This window comes from Python bivittatus, unplaced genomic scaffold, assembly GCF_059951505.1.
Source record: "Python bivittatus isolate LINGU-HERP-01145 unplaced genomic scaffold, Pbiv_v1 ctg000970_np1212, whole genome shotgun sequence".
NCBI classification, from domain to species: Eukaryota; Metazoa; Chordata; class Lepidosauria; order Squamata; family Pythonidae; genus Python; species Python bivittatus.
The window spans coordinates 23139-41841 of record NW_028277121.1 but is presented as its reverse complement, the minus strand read 5'-3'; the positions used below and the strand labels follow the sequence as shown (position 1 = coordinate 41841).

Sequence of the window (18703 nt, the reverse complement as noted above, 5' to 3'; positions counted from 1 at the left end):
GAGTTTTCATCGTGTCTTCTGACTGCTAGTTGGTGTTCACGGATGCGCTCTGCTAATCTTCTGTCTGTCTGTCCTACATAGTGTTTGTTACAGTCCTTACAGTGTATGTTATAGATGACTCCTGTTTTTCCTTCTTGGGCTACTGGGTCTTTTGGTTTACTTAAGATGTTTTGGAGGGCTTAAGTTGGTTTGTGTGCTATGGTGATGCCGTGTGGTTGTAATAGTCGGTTGGTTGTTTCCGAGACATTTCTGACATATGGCAGTGTTATCCTTTTCATAGCTTGTGTTGGATGTGCTATAATGGGTTGAGTGGTCAGGCGCTTTTTGCTAAAGTTCTGTGGGTATCCATTTTGTTGGGAGATGTTGTATAGGCGGTCTGTTTCCTTTTTCTGCTGTTCTGGGTTGCTGCAGTACATTTGTACTTGTCTGAATAATATTCTTACACAGCTCCTCTTGTGGGAGGTTGGGTTGTTACTTTGGTCATGAAGTAACCTTGGTTCGTTTTTCCCTGAATAAAGAACATTATATGGTATATAAGCAGGGAGCAAACCAACACTCACTAGCACTGATGATGTCACCTAGTCAGGTAATGAAATGTCTGCAAGCAAATAACCAGGCTCAGAGAGCACCAAGGACTCCACAGCTCAACCGTGAGCTACAGATATTCTTTTCTATTGGATATATATATATCCAATATAGTGGATATCCAATATACAGTATATATATAGACATACACACACAGTCTGTTTCTGCACCTCTCCCAAATTTGCTCCCCTATGAATCCATGGCCATTCTATTTTCTTTAATAGCTGTCCTAGAGACAAAAGGAATAGTGGGGATCTTATCTAAAGGTGGGAATCAGTTCCTGAGCAGGAACGGGCAAGGCAAATTGTGAAGTGATAGTGGGGGCTTCTCACACCGTGTCTGGGGGTCACCGCTCCTCCTGTGTGGCTCTCCAGATGGTGACATCCAAGTCTTGTACTCACATCCTAGCATTTGGGGGATGGGATCATAAATACTGTACCTGTCGACAGGGTTGTGTCGCTACTTCTTTGCCTTTCTAAACATGGTGCAGATCATGTTTTCCTGATGTGGAGAGGGGCCCATGAATCGCTGTGCTCCCCGCTGCATGCCGCGAAAGACCCTGGATCATTGCTCTCCTCCTTTTCAGTAGTTAGGAAAATAAATAAATAATAACCAGCCTGCAGAACCAGACAGTGAGATAACGTCCTGGCAGAATATCCTAGAACGGAATTTTTCAAACTGGGTTTCATAAGGACTTGAATGTGTTCTGCAGGATTAAGGGGAAGAAAGACCAACTGTCTACAAGCAGCTAAACCTTAAGTCACTTGTTGTTGTTTAGTCGTTAAGTCGTGTCCGACTCTCCGTGACCCCATGAACCATACTGCGCCAGGCCTTCCGGTCCTTCACTGCCTCCCTGAGTTTGCTCAGTTTCATGCTCATTGCTTCAGTGATGCTATCTAACCATCTCATCCTCTGCCGTCCTCTTCTCCTTTTGCCTTCAATCTTTCCCAGCATCAGGGTCTTTTCCAAAGAGTCCTCTCTTCGCTTAAGTCACTAAGGGACAGCAAAAAGGCAGAACTTGTCAGCTGAGTTAAGAAGCCCCACCCCTCTTGATCTGGGCCGCTGGGAGTCTTTCTTTTCTTTTTTCCAAACAGGTTCCACACTTTGAAAAAGTTTGAAAAGCCCTGCCCTGCAGAACATACACTCTGGAGACCATGGGAAAGGGTCAGCATGCCTCTTTAAGGGAATAAGATTACTTCTGAGTTATTGGTCTAGTGCTTTGGGGTTCCTGACTTGTTCCTTTTCTTGTCCTCTTTCTTTTCTCCAAAAGAAAGAAGGAAGTGGGGGCTTAACAGGGTCGAGCACCAAATATTAGTGACTGCTGAAAATCACCAGCACAGTTCCCCACCGTTTTGAAACAGGACGCAGATGAAACTGTAGCTTAAGCCCTACAATAGGCCACAGAGACTTTGTTTATTAAAAACAATCCCCCCTCCAGTCCAGGAATTAACAGAAAATACAAGCCAGCCCTGTTCATTCTTTATTATCCCTCCATCGACAGTCTTTTCTCTGCCCCTCCAAACAATATGTGCAGCATCTGAGCCATCAAAGGGCAGGTCTTGGGAAACGTTCCGTACAGCATACGCTTCCATAGCACTGGCAAATAAAACGGGTAGAAGCTGGTAGAAGCAAGTATCTTCCAGTGTAGAAAGGCTGGTGCATAAACATTAGACGGGTGATGTTCATGAAGGTTCATCGCCATCATGCTGGAAAAAGTGCACAGTGGACCCTGCAGTGGCCACTCTCTTACTTGGTCCACGTTTAGATTCCTTCTACCAGCTATGGCTGTTCTGGGCAAAGGACTCCAACTGGCTTTCCCAAGTGCAACAACCCCTCACTCTTAAAGAGGCACGTATTATCAGTACCTTAGCAGTCACCTAATTGTCTTCCTCCTCCTCCTCCTCCTCCTCCTCCTCCTCCTCCTCCTCCTCCTCCTCCTCCTCCTCAAAAACTTCACCTGCCGTAGCAGCCTCAAGGGCTGCAAGAGCCTCTGCGACGTCTGCATCTTCCTCTAGTTCTCCATTAACCTTGGTGTGGCCATCATATCTAGCTTCCTGTGCTGGGTCTCCCTCGTTCCCTCCAAAGAGGATCTCAGTGGATATTTTGTCTTTGAAACAGATGCTTAAAGGGCCCGTCCTCCAGAAACTGTCGCCTTCATCAGACTCGCAACATGGCAGATTCCAGTTATGGAGGATCGTTGTGCTTTCAGTGCTTTGGTTGATTTGAACAAGGTGGTTTGACAGGTTCTCGTTTCCAACAACTCTTTGTTTCTCAGCGTGGTTGGCTTTGGGGAGAGAAGATGGATGACCCAAGTGAAAGTCTTTGTCTTGGACCTCCGATATGGCACATTGTATGGAAAGAATGTGTTCAGCAGTGCTCTGAGAATCCTCCCTGTGGACAGTATCTGAAGTTTCCAAAGACTGCTTTGGGTGATTTTCAGAATCAAGGATCTCACGTTTATCACATACTCTTTTGCCTGGAGAATCAGGTAGCGGAACAGAACAGATCTGCGGGTTAATCTCTTTAAACTGGCTTTTATTATGAGAGGTACCGAGATTCATGCCACTGAAGAAATGGATCCCGTTAATGCTACATTTTTCTACGGAGTTTCCAAGTCCTTTCTCTTGAAGAGCAGGGAGTCGGTAATTCCAAAGAGCATCCCTTGTGAGGTTTAATCTGGGCTGGTTTGCTGCTAGCTGTGTTTCAGTGTTCTGGAGTTCATTTTTATGGTCCTGAACGTCACTGCTCTGCTGGCACTGGAATTTCCCTCTTTCTTCCTCATCGGACTTGTAGTTATTTATCTCACTGATGTTTGCAGCTGTCTGTACTTCCTGGGGATCAAAGATGTAGCTGGGGAAAATGTGAGAATGCCCAGTTATTCTTTTTTCCCCCTGCTATGGAGAAACCTGCTAACTTCACCGGATTTCTCATCTAAATTTTGAACATGTTTCCAATGGTAGAAAAGCAGAGTGCAACTACATTTTAATGGAATTAAATTTAACCACCCACTTTCTCGAAGTTTGGCAAAGCAATTAAAAAACCATTATTCCACTGTGCTTTCACTCCTAGTTGACTGTTTAATGGTGTCCATTGTGGGGAAAACTGATTAAACTTTATACTGTTTTTCAATTTTTGCTTTGTGGCAGGCGACCCAGGATCTTTGGGTTGGGCCAGATTGCAAAAACTGTAAGTAAACAAATGACTGTTTTAGCAATATCAATCTTTTAACCCTTCCAGAAATGATACTGAAGCTATCATACCTTTTAATCATCTTACAGCACTTGCACCCCATCTGGATTCTTCTTTGTCAGTATCTGAAATGATAGAGTGAAGGAAAGAACAGCCATCTGAAGCAGGGCATTGTATGCAAAAAGAAAGAGGCAGGAATTCCCACCGTATCTTTGGAAGTGCTCATTGGATAAAACAAGCTTCCATTTATGCTTAAACATGGGAAACACGGAGGGAGATGACCTTTTGACCAAACTCATCCACCATGGTGCTTGCATTCCAGTATGTGAATATTTTATGATTCCTCCTCTTGACCTCAAATTTTGCTTCCATGGCAGTGTTTTGAAAATAACTTCCCTGCTTTCCAATTGCACTGTTAAGCTTGACCCTAGCTAATATTCAACCAGCTGGGCTATTTCCATCTATCTAACATCTATCATATCTATCTATCTATCTATCTATCTATCTATCTATCTATCTATCTATCTATCTATCTATCTATCTATCTATCTATCTATCTATCTATCATATGTATATGTCTATGAATTTTTCTTTTTATTTTTTTTGGTGCCTTCAAGTCAGTGTTGACTTGGTTTTCTTGGCAAGATTTTTGGAAGAGGTTCATCATTGCCTCCTTCCTAGGGCTGAGAGAAAGGGACCGGCCCAAGGTCACCCAGCTGGCTTTGTGCCTAAGGCAGGACTAGAACTCACGGTCTCCTGGTTTCTAATCTGGTGCTTTAACCACTATGCAAAATTGGCTCTATGTATATGTATATGTATATGTATATGTATATGTATATGTATATGTATATACATTTCAAAATGATTGAAGTGGCTAGGGAAGAAAAATACAAGATAGGCAGGTAGATAACTAGATAGACAGAAATGTAATAACAACAGAATAAACATGCGATAAAGCACAGCATTGCTGCATCTTTATGCTTTTTTGAGGGTGTATTCAATTAGAGCAGCGCTTTCCAACCTTGGCAACTCTAGGATGTGTGGACTTCAACTCCCAGAATTCTATGCTGGCTGGGGAATTCTGGGAATTGCAGTCCACACTTCTTAAAGTTGCCAAGTTTGAACAACACTGAATGAGACTTTTATACAACTGTCTTCCAATCAAGAAAAAGAGCAGCAAAATTCATTAGGGCAAAAGTCTATGACTATTCCAAACAAATGAACGCCCTTCAAAAAGAAACTTTTTCATACCATAGTGGGGAGCAAACTGGGTCTCTTTGGGCAAGGAATTCCAAGGACGCTCATTACAACAGTAGCCTACAATAACAATGGTAAGTTGAGTGCCACTGATTTTAATGCAGATCAGCGTGTGGAAGTTACTACCAATGTGGCTAAATTTTGCCACTGGCTATGCATGAGAAGTATCAAGATTGCCTTCCTCGTCAACTATTCCATCGTGCATTATATGTCATCATGTTCTTCTCCTCCCTTATTTTGATTGTATGCTTCTGCCTGATTTGAATTGTAATACATTTTTACCAGTCAGTGATTTCATGAGAAGTTCATGTCACAGAAGTGTTTTTAAAAGCAGGGGGACTTAAAAAAAAAGTTTACTTGTATAGTGTGTTCAAGGAAGGAAATGGGATAAAATGTGTGCCAATATGGCTCCCAACCATTTCTGAGCTAAAACCCCAGAGAAATAATAATAATTGAGCATGATCAGAACAATCACATTATACAGGACAGGAGGGAAACATGGGCTTCACTTGTTAGTCTCTCCTCTATATCAATACAGGTAGACCTCAATTTATGACCATTCATTTAACAACTGTTTGAAGTTACAACAGTGCTGAAAAAAGTGACTTATGACCAGTCCTCGCACTTACGACTGTTGCAACGTTCCCGCAGTCATGTGTTCAAAATTTGGGCACTTGGCAACTGGCATGTATGGAGTCCTTGGGATTCTCCGAGCTTGGTTGTTTTCTTGCAAATGTTTCATTACCCAGCTAGGTAACAGTTTCAGTTCAATGGAGTGGAGTTTGCTCTCTGTTTATATACAGTGGCTTCTCCTGCCTGTGTTGGTGGGATTTTTTTTCCTGGTAGTTCCTTGATTAGGGTATTGTTTACTGCTTGATTGTATGTCTGGTGTTAATCTTGGCGTTAATCTCTGCTTAACTGGGTGATGATTGTTAGTGAGGAGATGTTCTGGTCTTCTGCCTTCCTTTCTATTGTCTCTCTTGAATAGTGTGTAGATGTTGTTTATCTCTATGTGCCTGTTGATGGCTGCCTTGTCTGAATACAAAGTTTCCAGGAATTCCCTAGCATTTTTGGATTTAGCTTGGTCTAAAATGCTGACAGTTTCCCAGTTAACACTATGGCTGAGTCTGTCCGTGTGTTGTGAGATTAAGGAGTTTTCATCGTGTCTTCTGACTGCTAGTTAGTGTTCACGGATGTGCTCTGCTAGCCTTCTGCCTGTCTGTCCTACATAGTGGCTGTTACAGTCCTTACTCTGTATGTTGTAGATGACTCCTGTTTTTTCTTTTGGGCTATTTGGTCTTTTGGTTTGCTTAAGATGTTTTGGAGGGCTTTAGTTGGTTTGTGTGCTACAGTGATGCCGTGTGGTTGTAATAGCCTGTTGGTAGTTTCTGAGACGTCTCTGATGTATGGCAGTTGGTAGTTTCAGAAAGTAAACAATATCCTAATCAAGGAACTACCAGGAAACACACACACACACACACACACACACACACACAGAGGCAGGGCAAGCTACTGCATATAAACAGACAGCAAACTCTACTCCGTTCTAGCACTGAAGATGTTACCTAGCTGGGTAATGAAATTTGCAAGAAAACAACCAAGCTCAGAGAACCCCAAGGACTCCACAGTTCAACCCTGAGCTACACATATACTCTCCTATTGGTACTGGCATGTATTTACGACAGTTGCAGCATCCCAGGGTCATGTGATTGCCACTTGTGACCTTCCCAGCCGGCTTCCAACAAGCAAAATCAATGGGGGACTGTGTGACTCACTTAACGACCACTGCAAAAAATGTCATAAAATCGGCTGCAGTCACGTGATGCCTTGCTTAACAACCACACTGCTTAATGATGAATTTTATGGTCCCTATTGGGGTTGTAAGTCGAAGACTACCTGTACTTCTTCAAGAAGGGAAATAAACAATAAAATAAAAGCATGTTCCTCCCCACAGAATTTTTATACAAGACGCTGCAAGGCAAAACTCTATAGACCAGAAGAAATGGAAGAACTTGGGTATTATAAAAATATGCTGGAAAGATGTTATACGGCACTAAAGGGGTGACTGAGAAAGCAAAACATTGCAAGGTTAAAGCAGTGGATGAAGAGCAAAGGTGTTTTCCTCCTCTACCAAGTGGGATGGAATTAGAAACAGAAAGCATTTCCTTTGTTAAATATTAACCAGCGGCATATTTCACTCAAACCTGAAAAGAGGAGTTGAAATGGAAAGCTCTCCTGAGAAGTGAGAAAGGAATAGAGAACCACATCCAGACTCCTGTAACTGCAACATTTAGAAATTATGCTGCAGCAGATAAATTGCAAAGATTCACCCACTCTTTTAATAATTGTGGTTTCTGGGTTGGAGGTGTGGTGAAAAATCTAACCTATATACCAATCAGAAATCAGAGAGCATTGAAAATGCAAGACAGAAGAACCGTTCTCAGTCAAAGTGGCTTTATTTAATAGAGCAGAATTTGAAAACAAAGGAAATTAAAGTACTGATGTGTACAGGATATTTCAGGTTCGCCTACTTGGAGACCACATCAAATCTTTCTGAGAATGTTTTGAACACATTTAATCCAATCCTATTTAACCCTGTTGTAGACAAAGAGAGTTGGAGAAAAAGCTGGGTCTTTCACCAACCTTTTTACCTAAAGTTGAGTACCTGGACTTCTGAATATAGTAACTGTGCTGTGTTTGCCTGAGGATTAATCATTTCACAAAATTGTATGGCTGACCTAGTTTTGTTTTCTAACCGAAAGTCAGCAAAGCTGTAGCTACCTTTCCATCAGCAGTGTGGCTAAAGACCACATCTGGCCTACAGCTTTGACCTTTTGATTCACAAAAACTGCTGTTATTCATAAGCATAAACAGATTCCCAGGGATATCTGCAGGGGGAAGAGAAGGTCAAAAAAGTCAAGACTGCATCCACGACTGGCAGTCAAAGCCCACCCTTTTTATGACACATGTAAAATGGGTGGGGCTTTAATCATGTAGCCGGAAATGCCATCCTGATTTTTTCTGACCACCCAAAAATGCCATCTGGTCCTATCGCTTTTCCAATTATACTAAAATGTGGACTGTGTGTAAAAAAGCCAGAGAACCTAACAGAGCCCATCTGTCAAAAGGAGACTGATTTAATATATTTCCTTCTCAGGGAAGAAGATATTTTGTCATCGAGATCTGTGTTCTTTTTTGAAGGATGCACCTGCATCTGAGGGGCTGTCCAGTCCAGTTTAAAGAACCCTAAAATGTCACAGAAGGCAGAAGACGTTGAGGTTGTCCCTGAACATTTAATATAGCAGATTGAGCAGGTCTGAAGGCTACCTGGATGCCATTATGCTGAATTTAAAACTAATTATTTCCAGTTTTCACATATGCAATCAGCATCCTAGGCAAACTGATGCAAATCTATGAGGTCATTTTGGGTGGGGTGGAGGCGTGATCAGCGGGTAACCCCTTTTTACTTTTACCTTCAGACCTGCTCAATCTGCTATATTAAATATTCAGGGGCAGGTTTCCAAGCCATTTTAGGGTTCTTTAAACTGGACTGGACAGCCCCTCAGATGCAGGTGCATCCTTCAAAAAAGAACACAGATCTCGATGACAAAATATCTTCTTCCCTGAGAAGCAGGTAACCCCTTTTTACTTTTGGCCTGGAAACACATTCTCTGTTACTGACAAGTTTAGAAAGATCTGACAAATCACAGCTAAAATGCTGCCTGCCTTTTCCTTTGTTCATTTAAAAAGTGCACTGTTTTCAGCTTTCAAGTTTGTCTTGAAATTGCTTTTTCTTTTGTTCTTGAATATGGGTTTCTGGAGAGCAACTTCTCTAGAAGTTGATGTTCAAGCTTGCTTCCTTGGAAGGAATCTCTCTCTCTCTCTCTCTCTCTGATAGACAAAACCACAGCTTAGAAGGGGTGGGAAAATGGCCATTTCAGCATATTGTTATACGTAACAGTAGGTTCTGGAGACAGAGACATGAAAATATTTTCTATTAGCCTACTTACCAACAGATCAGAGGGAGTTGCAGGACCATGATTTTAACCTCACGGGCATCTGAAATGATAGTTATGAAATCTGGTTAGGAGACATCTATCTACTGGAGACATATGGTTAACCCACTAGCGGAACCCAAGGAGGACCAGGGATTTCCCTTGAGGAAGACAGAACTAACATCCTATGCACCCAGGAGTTATTTGGGGGCAGCAGTCTCTTGAGACTTCCTGTTAAAGCCAGGATCACATTTGAGAAATGCAGCATCCCTGTGTCCCAAGAAGCATTTAGCTATTTTCGCCAGCATATTTCTGTAGTTGTTTCTTTCAACAGCTTTGCCGAAGTTATCTTTTGACCCATTGATTTTATCTGAAACCTGTGCCTAGAGGAGGGATAGGCAATCTGGTGCCCTCCAGATATTTCTGATGTTAACTTCTAGCAGCTCCAGTCAATTAGGTCAAAGTAAACAAAGCAAAAGTGGGAACTGTAACCCAAAGCATTTGGAGGACATCAGGCCTAAAATTTAATGGATACTTGGGCATTCCATTCTCTCCCCTTCATCTTCTGGATTGTCCTCATTCTGAAGGTTCTACAACAGTCTACCATAGAATAGTTAGTTATTAGTTACAACTAACTAACCCCTGAAGAATACACAGTTGTTATCTTATGTTTTCTAACAGGCAATACCAAAAACTTCTTGGTGATCCTCTCTCTTCTGTAAAACTGGAGCAGAATGGAGTTAAAGCCCTCCAGATGTTTTGGAGTCCAGGTCAACATGGCCGGTAGTTTGAGACTATAGATGTTGTTGTCCAGAGAACATCTATTCAAACAAACCACCAGCCAGAGTTCACCCCAGATTAACTGAACGTGTTCTAGAATTCACACATCACTCCTTGGGAGTGTTTCACCAAGGAGGAAATCGGAGGACCTTTGTTAGATATTTGTGTGTAACAGAGGAATTCCAAACGAATTTCCAAAGCACCCCAGGTTCAAAAACTCTTCCTGGTTGCAACCTGTCTTAAGTTATACTGTTTCAGAATATACTGGCATGTGGTCTATCTTGACTAGGATGACCATCTACCTTGCTACAAGCTTGCACTCCGCAAACATGACTGGAACATGCAGCATTGAGCCAGTCGGGAGGCAAACCAACTCTGCAGCAACATACCTGTTCAACTAGTCTGCCAGGTGGCTGGTGTCCCAAGAGTTGTTGTTTCACCTCTAGCCTGCAACGCTGACACACTCACGGGCTGCCTTGATTCATCCTGCCAATGTGTTCTGCTGTCACTACTTCGCTCATGGGAAGGCTTAGTGGATAACCATAAGAACTGCTCAAATGGGAGGTTTAAGCTGCTTTACTAGGAAAGGAGTTGTGCTTCTACCATTTTATAAATTGTTTTAGTATTATGATTTGGAATGTAAAAGAATGTGAAATAGTAGAATAAGGCTTGGTAACTTAATACATTACTCTAAGGATGAGGACACAGCTTCAGCTGTCACAGGCCCTATTCACAGGACACAACAATGCTCTCTCCTAATTTTGTAGTTCACCTTCCTGTACTGTCAGCACATGACAATGGATGGGTGATATCTGAATGTTAGTTGGACTTTCCACATGCTCCTCCTACAGATGTTATAGTTTATGTAATCAGCAAGATGAAGGCTCCATAACACCTCACAGAATTAACTTGGGTGCATCAGAACAATAGTGTTAAACTCTACCCAGCTGGGCAAGAACCGCACAGATTTCAGTAGGATTTCTTTAAGGTTAGTCTAGGGTAAATACAGAATCTTGGAACCTGTACTAGGAATTTCCCACTCTCATTGATAGTGAGTTCGCCTCTTCGAATCATCTGAAACGCTTCTTCCCAAGTTTCCACCTGGACTGAGTGCAGTTTATGAGATAAACTGTCAACTGATTGTCTCCTGCTATCTCTTGACTATTTATGACTCCTCTCCCTTCCCATTCCTTTCCCAGTCTCCCCACAATCTCTCACAGGTAGGTTAGTTAAGGCTTAAGGAGAGATTGGCTACACTAACAATATGCTTGTCTGACTGTTTGTCTTGAAATGATAGAAAGCTTGAGAGACAGGATTATGGAACATGGCAGATGGCAAACGAAACATGTGACCCTTGACCCCCAAAGGACAGCACATTGTATCCATTCAAAAAATACAATTCAATAGAGGAAATCTCTCAGAGGGGCAGGGCCCAACACAGAGGGCTTGATATGTTTTATTGACAAAACATTTTCATACGGGCCAGTTCAATATTCAGTGGAAGGAAACAGCACACCATTTGCATGCCCTGAAAGAAGAACATCAACCACTTGCATGCACAGGTTTTGCCTGAGATGTAAGAAAGCCAAGGTAAGCCTAGAGGAATTGCAATGATGTCCACTTTCACAAGTAAAGGAGTATCAGTTGAGCCCAACTAGGCTTGGTGGTCTGGAGCATCTCCTTCCATCATCCCATGGTTCAGTAGCTGCAGTCTTTCCTGGATACAGAAAGCTTGGCTACATCAATCCATGCTACAGTAACATCTAAGTTAGATAGCTATAGAACATTAAATACAGGACAGCCCTTGGAAACAGTTCAGAAGTCCCAACTAGTACAGAAATGTGGCCCATTTGGTCAGATTACCTATAAATACCATAGTATCTTCATGAAACTCAAACAGGTATTTGCACCCCTCCATTTAAAAATATGTTTGTTTTTTTTAAATGGCCAAAATGTCACAAAAACCTTTGATAAGTACACTGATCCCTGCAGCAGACTTTACTTTTATCATGTCCCCCCCTTCATGTGCTCAAGGGAGTCTAAACAGAGACAAAATCGCAATATAAACCCCAACTATTCTCCAATTAATGTTAATCTGAGTTAAAATCACTTGTCCAACATTATAATGGTCTGTGAAATGTCCTTACGAGACAGGAAGAAGAGGAGCCACGGTCTAGGGAACAGTCAGATAAGAGGCAGCTTAGCCCGCAGAAGGAATAGGGGTGTAGCAAACATCTCAGAAGGGACCCTCCCTCGTTTCTTGGACCGTAAAGGTGAGGGGGGACAGATGTCCTTTCAGACTTGCAAGATTCTGCTAATATAACCTTACAATAAAGGTAGTGTTAGTACTCATGGTTGGTGATTCTTGTTGGGACTCCCTTAAAGGGCTGACAAACACCAACCAGTAAATGCCGTGGCTGAAAAGACATTTGAACCCAAGTCTCTAATCTTAGAGTCTATGATTCACCCACTATATTAGAGTACACTTGCATTTATTGAAGACTATGGTGTGAGCCATCCTTGAACTTCCGTATTTCTAATGTTGGAACACTAAACAAGGAAATGAGATGGATTTTATTGGAACTCTGTTGTTTGCATGATCAACAGAATGCAGTCTTTATTTGCATTTCAAGCTCCACAGGAGAAACAAAAACCAGGCAGCTATTGTATATTAGAGGAGGGAAAAAATTGACATATTACCTAGGAGGAAACTGAAGAAAAGCAAGTTCCATTTCCTGTTCACATCTTGCCAAGAATAATCTTTCTTTAGGTCTGCCACTGTGCTGTCAATAGGTGATGATCATAAGACCTGCACGCATGTTCCTAACCAAGACCAGATATACCTTCAAACACCTCCAGAGTTCTTTTTAAAAAAATATTTCAAGGTTCAGTGCAATATAGTGGTGCTGTTAAACAACCATGTACTCCAGAATCTAAAAGGATTTGCTTCATAAAAAATAGGGGGAGAGAGAGAATTTTACAGATTTATATCTTTGCCCTTCAATAATATTTTTAGAGTGTTTTACAGCACTTCAGTTGGAAACATATTGAAAACATGCAAATATAGTACAAAGGCTAAAATCACTATTGGAATATAAAGTAAGCAACAGGCCTAGTAAAGATACTAACAAATCAACTTGAATGAAAAACCTGAAACATTTTTAGAGGTCTTTGTCAGGAACCACTAAATACCCTTTCACAGCTGGGATGTCACCATAGAGAAGGCCTTTTTTACAGAAAGTGGGGAAGATCCCAGGAAGGGGTTTCCGCCAAATAGCTTAACATTTCATTCATTCATTCATTCATTCATTCATTCATTCATTCATTCATTCATTCATTCATTCATTCATTCATTTTATGTAGCCACCCATCTCATATACATGACTTTGGGTGGTTCACAAGTTAAAGCAAACCCCCCCCCAAAACTCATATAAATGAACATTAACGCAATTAAAAACACATTAACCAGAAGCATAAAATGTAGGAGAGTGACAACCCACCGCTCATAAACAATACAGCCATCTTGAAGGCTCTCCACCTCCAAGGGATCCCCAGGCCTGATGACGCAACTATGTCTTCAGGGACTTCGGTCAACAAGGTTGGGGCCCGTCTAACCTCAGGTGGGATGGTGGTCCACAGGATGGGCACCATGGCAAAAAAGGTTCTCCTCCTGGGTCCTGCCGGATGGAACTCCTTCCTAGACGGGACTTGTAACATGCCCCATCTGCCAGATCTGATCTAATATACAGATACTTGTGAACAAAAAGTAATTATTATCAGGTAAACATCTCCTTCCTCATAGCGATACAGTGATGGGAATTTAACCTACTTGATTTTTGCCTCATGTCCACATTTTTACTGATTTTTAAAGAATTCCAAAAAGTTGATTCTCATGAGTCTATCCTGTTTTTTTTTAATTGAAAGGAAATAGTCCAGATGGCTACTACAGAAAGATGAAAATCAGCAACAACAACAAGCATAAATAAAGAAGCATACACGTCAGCAGCTATGCAATGTTTTTAAAAGTGGCTTCCTGAAATTAGGAAAAAAAAATCTTCATCTAAGGTCAGAAGTTTGTTAAAGCAGGTAGAGGTAAGTCTTGCTCTGTCACCAAATGCAGACGGAGGACAGATCAAATATCCTTTTCCATTAGCCAACAAGAAAGTTCACACACAGGAGAAAATCACTTAAATATCTTGGTCCTGAATTGAATAAAGCTTGGAAAACAGTGAGAAACTAGCAAGTTCTTAAGTATTTTTGATTAAAAGGTGGCTAAGATTGCCTAAATCTTAATTTTGCCATCATTCAAATTCCTTCAAGAAGCTAACATGAACTACCTCCGGGCATGTTCTTTATTTTGGAATTATCTAATAAAGGGAGGGTTGTCTCAAGCATAAGTGTTTATACTAACCCATTAAATATTTGGTTTCAATGCCACAAACTCCCCTTTGATAAAAGAAATATAAATGCAGAAAAGAAGTTCTTTCAGCTCTATTATAGCTCAATGTCCTTTTCATCTTTTTCTCAGACTCAGGAAGAAGTCTATAGACAAGGGATTAAAGACTCAACCAGACCTTCTGTACCGGCCAGGAAATGCTCATACATGTTGCCTTGAAGTCTCACTATTGGACTTCATTTTCTCTTAAGCCAAGTTTTAAGGTGCACAGTATAGGACAGACTTGGTAAGGAAAAAAGCCTACGGATTTTCTGCCTTAAATCACTTGCCCACAACTTGAGATCAAAGCCAAAGCTAGACTTGTAGAGCTTTACAACCTCTCACATTGGTAAGCGTTACAGTGGAGCACCCAGAACTTGGTAGTCCAAAGAAGTCTCATCTGCTGAAAAAATCATATTGAGGATGGGAATGACATATAGAGGGAGAAACAGCATCAAGGAAATGGATTGGGGGTATACTGTACAACGCACGAATTGTTTCTTCTGTAGGGGACGCGTGTATTGGGAAAGAAACCAGAGAAGATTGCCTTCACTTACTATGAACTTCCCAATCCAGTTGGTCACTTATTCATGGTGTTAGGTACATGCAGCTATTCACCCCTCGTATAACTCTCTGTTTATTGGAGTTAGAAAGTGGGTAGAGTTGTTGGAAAGAAATTCCTTTGTGGTAATCAGCAAGCCAGTAAGGAGAGGGAGATATGGTGGACAACTTTATAATGCTACCCATTGCTATGAGCACTGACTCCGGACCGTAGGTGGGATTGTTAACTTTTTTGGTAAGTATCTTGAGTGGTCATAATTGATTGACTTCTCTACCCATTTTTTTCCAAAACAACAAATCCAATCTATATCTGTTCCCTGTACCTGCCACCAACTCTCATTTCATTCCTAAGTAACATTTTCTCTCCAAGTGACATGGATGAACATCTCAATGAGAATGGCTAAACCAGCTTTGGCCTTTTCTTCGATGCAAACTACAGTAGTTCATATTTGTTGATTTTCAGTGCAAGAATGTAGAAACCAGTCCTTCAAGCAGTTCTTGGTTTGGGATTTGACCTTGTGCTGTCTGTGGAGCAGGGAAAGTTGAGAATGGCATGTGTTTTGTGCATTAGCTTTCATCAGAGATGGAATGCAATCCATTGCTCAAATTTTTCCTCTCTCTCTTTTAGGCTGTGAAAAGACTACACAGCTTCTGTAAAGGAATGCGTGTTTAAGGAACTCTCTCACACACGTTTTGGGTGTCTGAGATACGCTCCATGAAAGCAGCAGCTGGAGAAACAGCATTCCCTCCTCATTTTTCCCTCCTGGATGTTTCTAAAGCATGTGTGCATACATGCACACCCAATTTTAAAATATATACTGTACCTTGCTAATTTTAATAAAAGTACTCTCAGAGCAGCTTACAGGGAAAAAGAAAGAAAGGAAAACCTATAATTGCAACATCATTAAATAACTAAATTGCTAAGACCAAGATTGGGATTAAATCTATTAAAGAACAACAGGAAGACAGATCTTTAACTTGCTAAAGTTGCAATCTTTTTTCTCTTTATATTGTATTTTATTTATTCATTGATTTTTTATCCTGCCTTCCTTCCAGAAGCTCAGAATGTAATATCTAAGCAGTCCTTCCTCCAATTTTTCTCCATAAATCAGCCCTGAAAAATAGGGTTGGTTGAGACTGAGTAATTGGCTCAAAGTCACCCAGCAAGCTTGTGGGTACACTAATCCAACCTCTAAACCAGTATTCCATACTGACTGTTCTTGTTGTAACTTTTTAGTTGCTGGGTGGTTCAAGGGAGCATACAGTCTAAAGACATTATATGGTCGATTCTTGGCTCACGTGGGGGAGTTGTTGTAAAAGGAATATACCCTACTCCCTTGATTGCATGATCAACTAAATAAGCCATGGATATGGTTATCCATAGCTGGGGGATCCAAATGAACTAGTGCAGTGCTCCTCCACATGATTGTTTAGCATATTGTATGTCTACAATTTATGGGCTAAAAGAGTAGAGCTCTAACCCCAAGTATGCTTCCTTGAAATAAAGGTATGTGTTTGCTTCAGAACCTATTTCCACAAATATACGGAAAGATGACCTCTACTGAATTTGTGTAGGATAAAATGCAGCAGTGGAACCAGTGGTAAGTAATTACTCGATGATGAATAATGAGAGATGGGTTCTGATTACAATTAAGATTTTGCAAATAGACCCAAGAGGAGCCATTTCTAAAAACCCAATGGGATCTCTGCTGTATGGCAGCGATGACCTCCAGGTCAGCTCTTATACCTCTCAAGACGGCCAAGGTTTTATAAAGAAATATGACCAAGAGACAGAGAAATGTATCAGCAACTCCCATTTCCATCTGGTTACAATCTAACATTAAAATAGTAGGAAGAGACCAAAAATAAGGCAAGAACCATGTTTTGTAAACCAAGGGCTACACTAGGCACAGGGTGACTTTTAAAAATGAAAAAGAAGGATTCTATTGTTCATTTGGCAAGCGTACCAAGCCTGACTGCCACAGACCCATATCTTTGGGGTGGAGGTGTCATTCCCTTCCAATAAGGAGATCGTGGACTTGTAGGTCAACCCAAACGGCATGACTAGCTTACACCAATCTTTTCAATCCTTTTACAGCAACAGCTGGGATCAAGTGAGAAGTTGTCCTCCTCTACATCAGAACAAAATTAATCCAACATGTATTCTCCTGGAGTTTTGTATTGTTTTCTGCCTTGGATTCCAGCATCCTTGCTATTTTTGTGAGAAAACTTCATTAGCATCCCCAAATCAGGGTGAAACTGAGATGTCTTTTTGGTTATAAGTATTTTAAAAAGCTCTTATAATCGGAACAGAAGAACTTAATCCTCTGGGGAAGGATTAAGTTGCTTGACAGGAAGTCAACCTGGTTAAAAAGAAAAGGAAAAAAAAGAAAAGGAAAATAAGATTTGAGGCAGAAGGTGATAAGAATACATGAGACCAACTTACAGCCAAAGGTTATTCCTATAAAACTGGTTGGTGTATTCTGAATCATTCAGGTCCTCTTTTATGAATTGGATTATCTTGTTTCCTCATGTGCCAAGTCACATGGAGGAAATTAGAAGCTTTGCAAGAACATAACACCCGCCCCCCCAGGGTAAAAATGTAAACACACCAGGCTAGTCAAACTGCTCCAAGACTTCATTCACCAGCTGGCTCATCTTGTATGCATTCTATTATCATAAGTGGATTACCAGGGAAAGTTGCTGGCTATCTTACTTTCAATTCCTTAAGGACTGAATGAAAACATCTCTCTACGGAAGACAGGCGAGAACTGCACATACAGAGTGGAAAGTCACTTCTACACCAGCAGATCATTAGATTAGTACAGTGTTTCTCAATCTTGGCAACTTGAAGACGTGTAGACTTCAACTGCCAGAGTTCCCCAGCCAGCCACTGGGGAGTCCATGCGTCTTCAAGTTAATATACACATCTTCAAGTTGCCAAGTTGAGAAACACTGGATTAGTAGATCATGACTTCCACACCAGCAAGATTCAATGCCCAGATCTCTCCTAAAGCAATTATTTCGCACCTGCTGACCTCAAGATCCTGAAGAGGTCACCCCCCAATCAGTGCTGGCCCTCCAGATATAGGACAGAGCAAAGAATTTCATGCAATAAATCCCTGTCTTCTGCTGGTCACAGTGTAACAAGGGAAAGAAATGAAATCAACAGACATGGAGCATCTCACTGACTGTAGGACCCATCCTATATGGACATTCTTGAAAAGAAGACCTCAGAGGTACATACTCCTTTCCTACAATTTCTAACCTCTTCACACAGCAATAGCTTACCCAAAGGATTGAGAGGGCTGTGCCTGTTCTGATGAAAAAGTGAATTTTAGGAGCAAGTTTCAAGTGCACTGTGGAAATTTTATCAAACAAAAGTCATCTGCCACTGACTTTTTCCTGCAAGAGAGAACTGTCATTTCTTTGCAAAATGCAAGGTGAAAAATAATAAATACATTAAAAATATTTTTGCTATCTAGTTCTTCATGTTCCAAAGTGAACTGTTAATATACTGTAAAGGGAAAGGCTGGTGGGCAGTACAGCTGTACAGTGGATCAGATTCAGGTTCAAAATGATGCTTTGGAGCTCATATGTACATACGTACATATGTATGTAGCCTCTCTCTAGAATTCTTTAAAGCAGCCACATCTATTCTGAGACTGCTCGGCTGCAGCTGTCACATGATCCCAGAAGAAGGCGGGGCTGTTTTAAAGAGTTGCAGACAGGCTGCATTCATGCCCCTTCTCAAACTCCAAAGACTTTTTTTGGAAGCAAATATATAATGATTTCCAATGCTTTCCAAGACTTGCCTAAAATGCTTATAGTGTACTTAGCATCCATATAACCCAGTTCAAATCCTTTACCTGCGTTCTTAGTAGCTTTCATTATAGCTCTG

General features: G+C 41.2%; 1 protein-coding gene across 7 annotated transcripts in view; it reads right to left on the bottom strand.

Moving 5' to 3' along the window:
- Positions 1–276: 276 nt before the first annotated feature.
- PGCKA1 (PDCD10 and GCKIII kinases associated 1) overlaps positions 277–18703 on the bottom strand; it is a 39001-nt gene continuing 20574 nt past the window's right edge. For 3 of the 7 annotated variants that reach the window (XM_088131156.1, XM_088131155.1, XM_088131154.1), the window contains exons 2-4: positions 9042–9090; positions 3846–3899; positions 277–3435 (exon numbers count right to left, since the gene is read on the bottom strand). In XM_088131156.1, the coding sequence (XP_087987282.1) occupies positions 2463–3435; positions 3846–3877 (1005 nt within the window). In that variant the 5' untranslated portion in view covers positions 3878–3899; positions 9042–9090 and the 3' untranslated portion in view covers positions 277–2462. Of the gene's footprint in view, positions 3436–3845; positions 3900–9041; positions 9091–13306; positions 13559–18703 lie in introns of all 7 variants that reach the window. The other 4 variants (XM_088131152.1, XM_088131150.1, XM_088131153.1 and 1 more) reach the window with 2 other exon arrangements.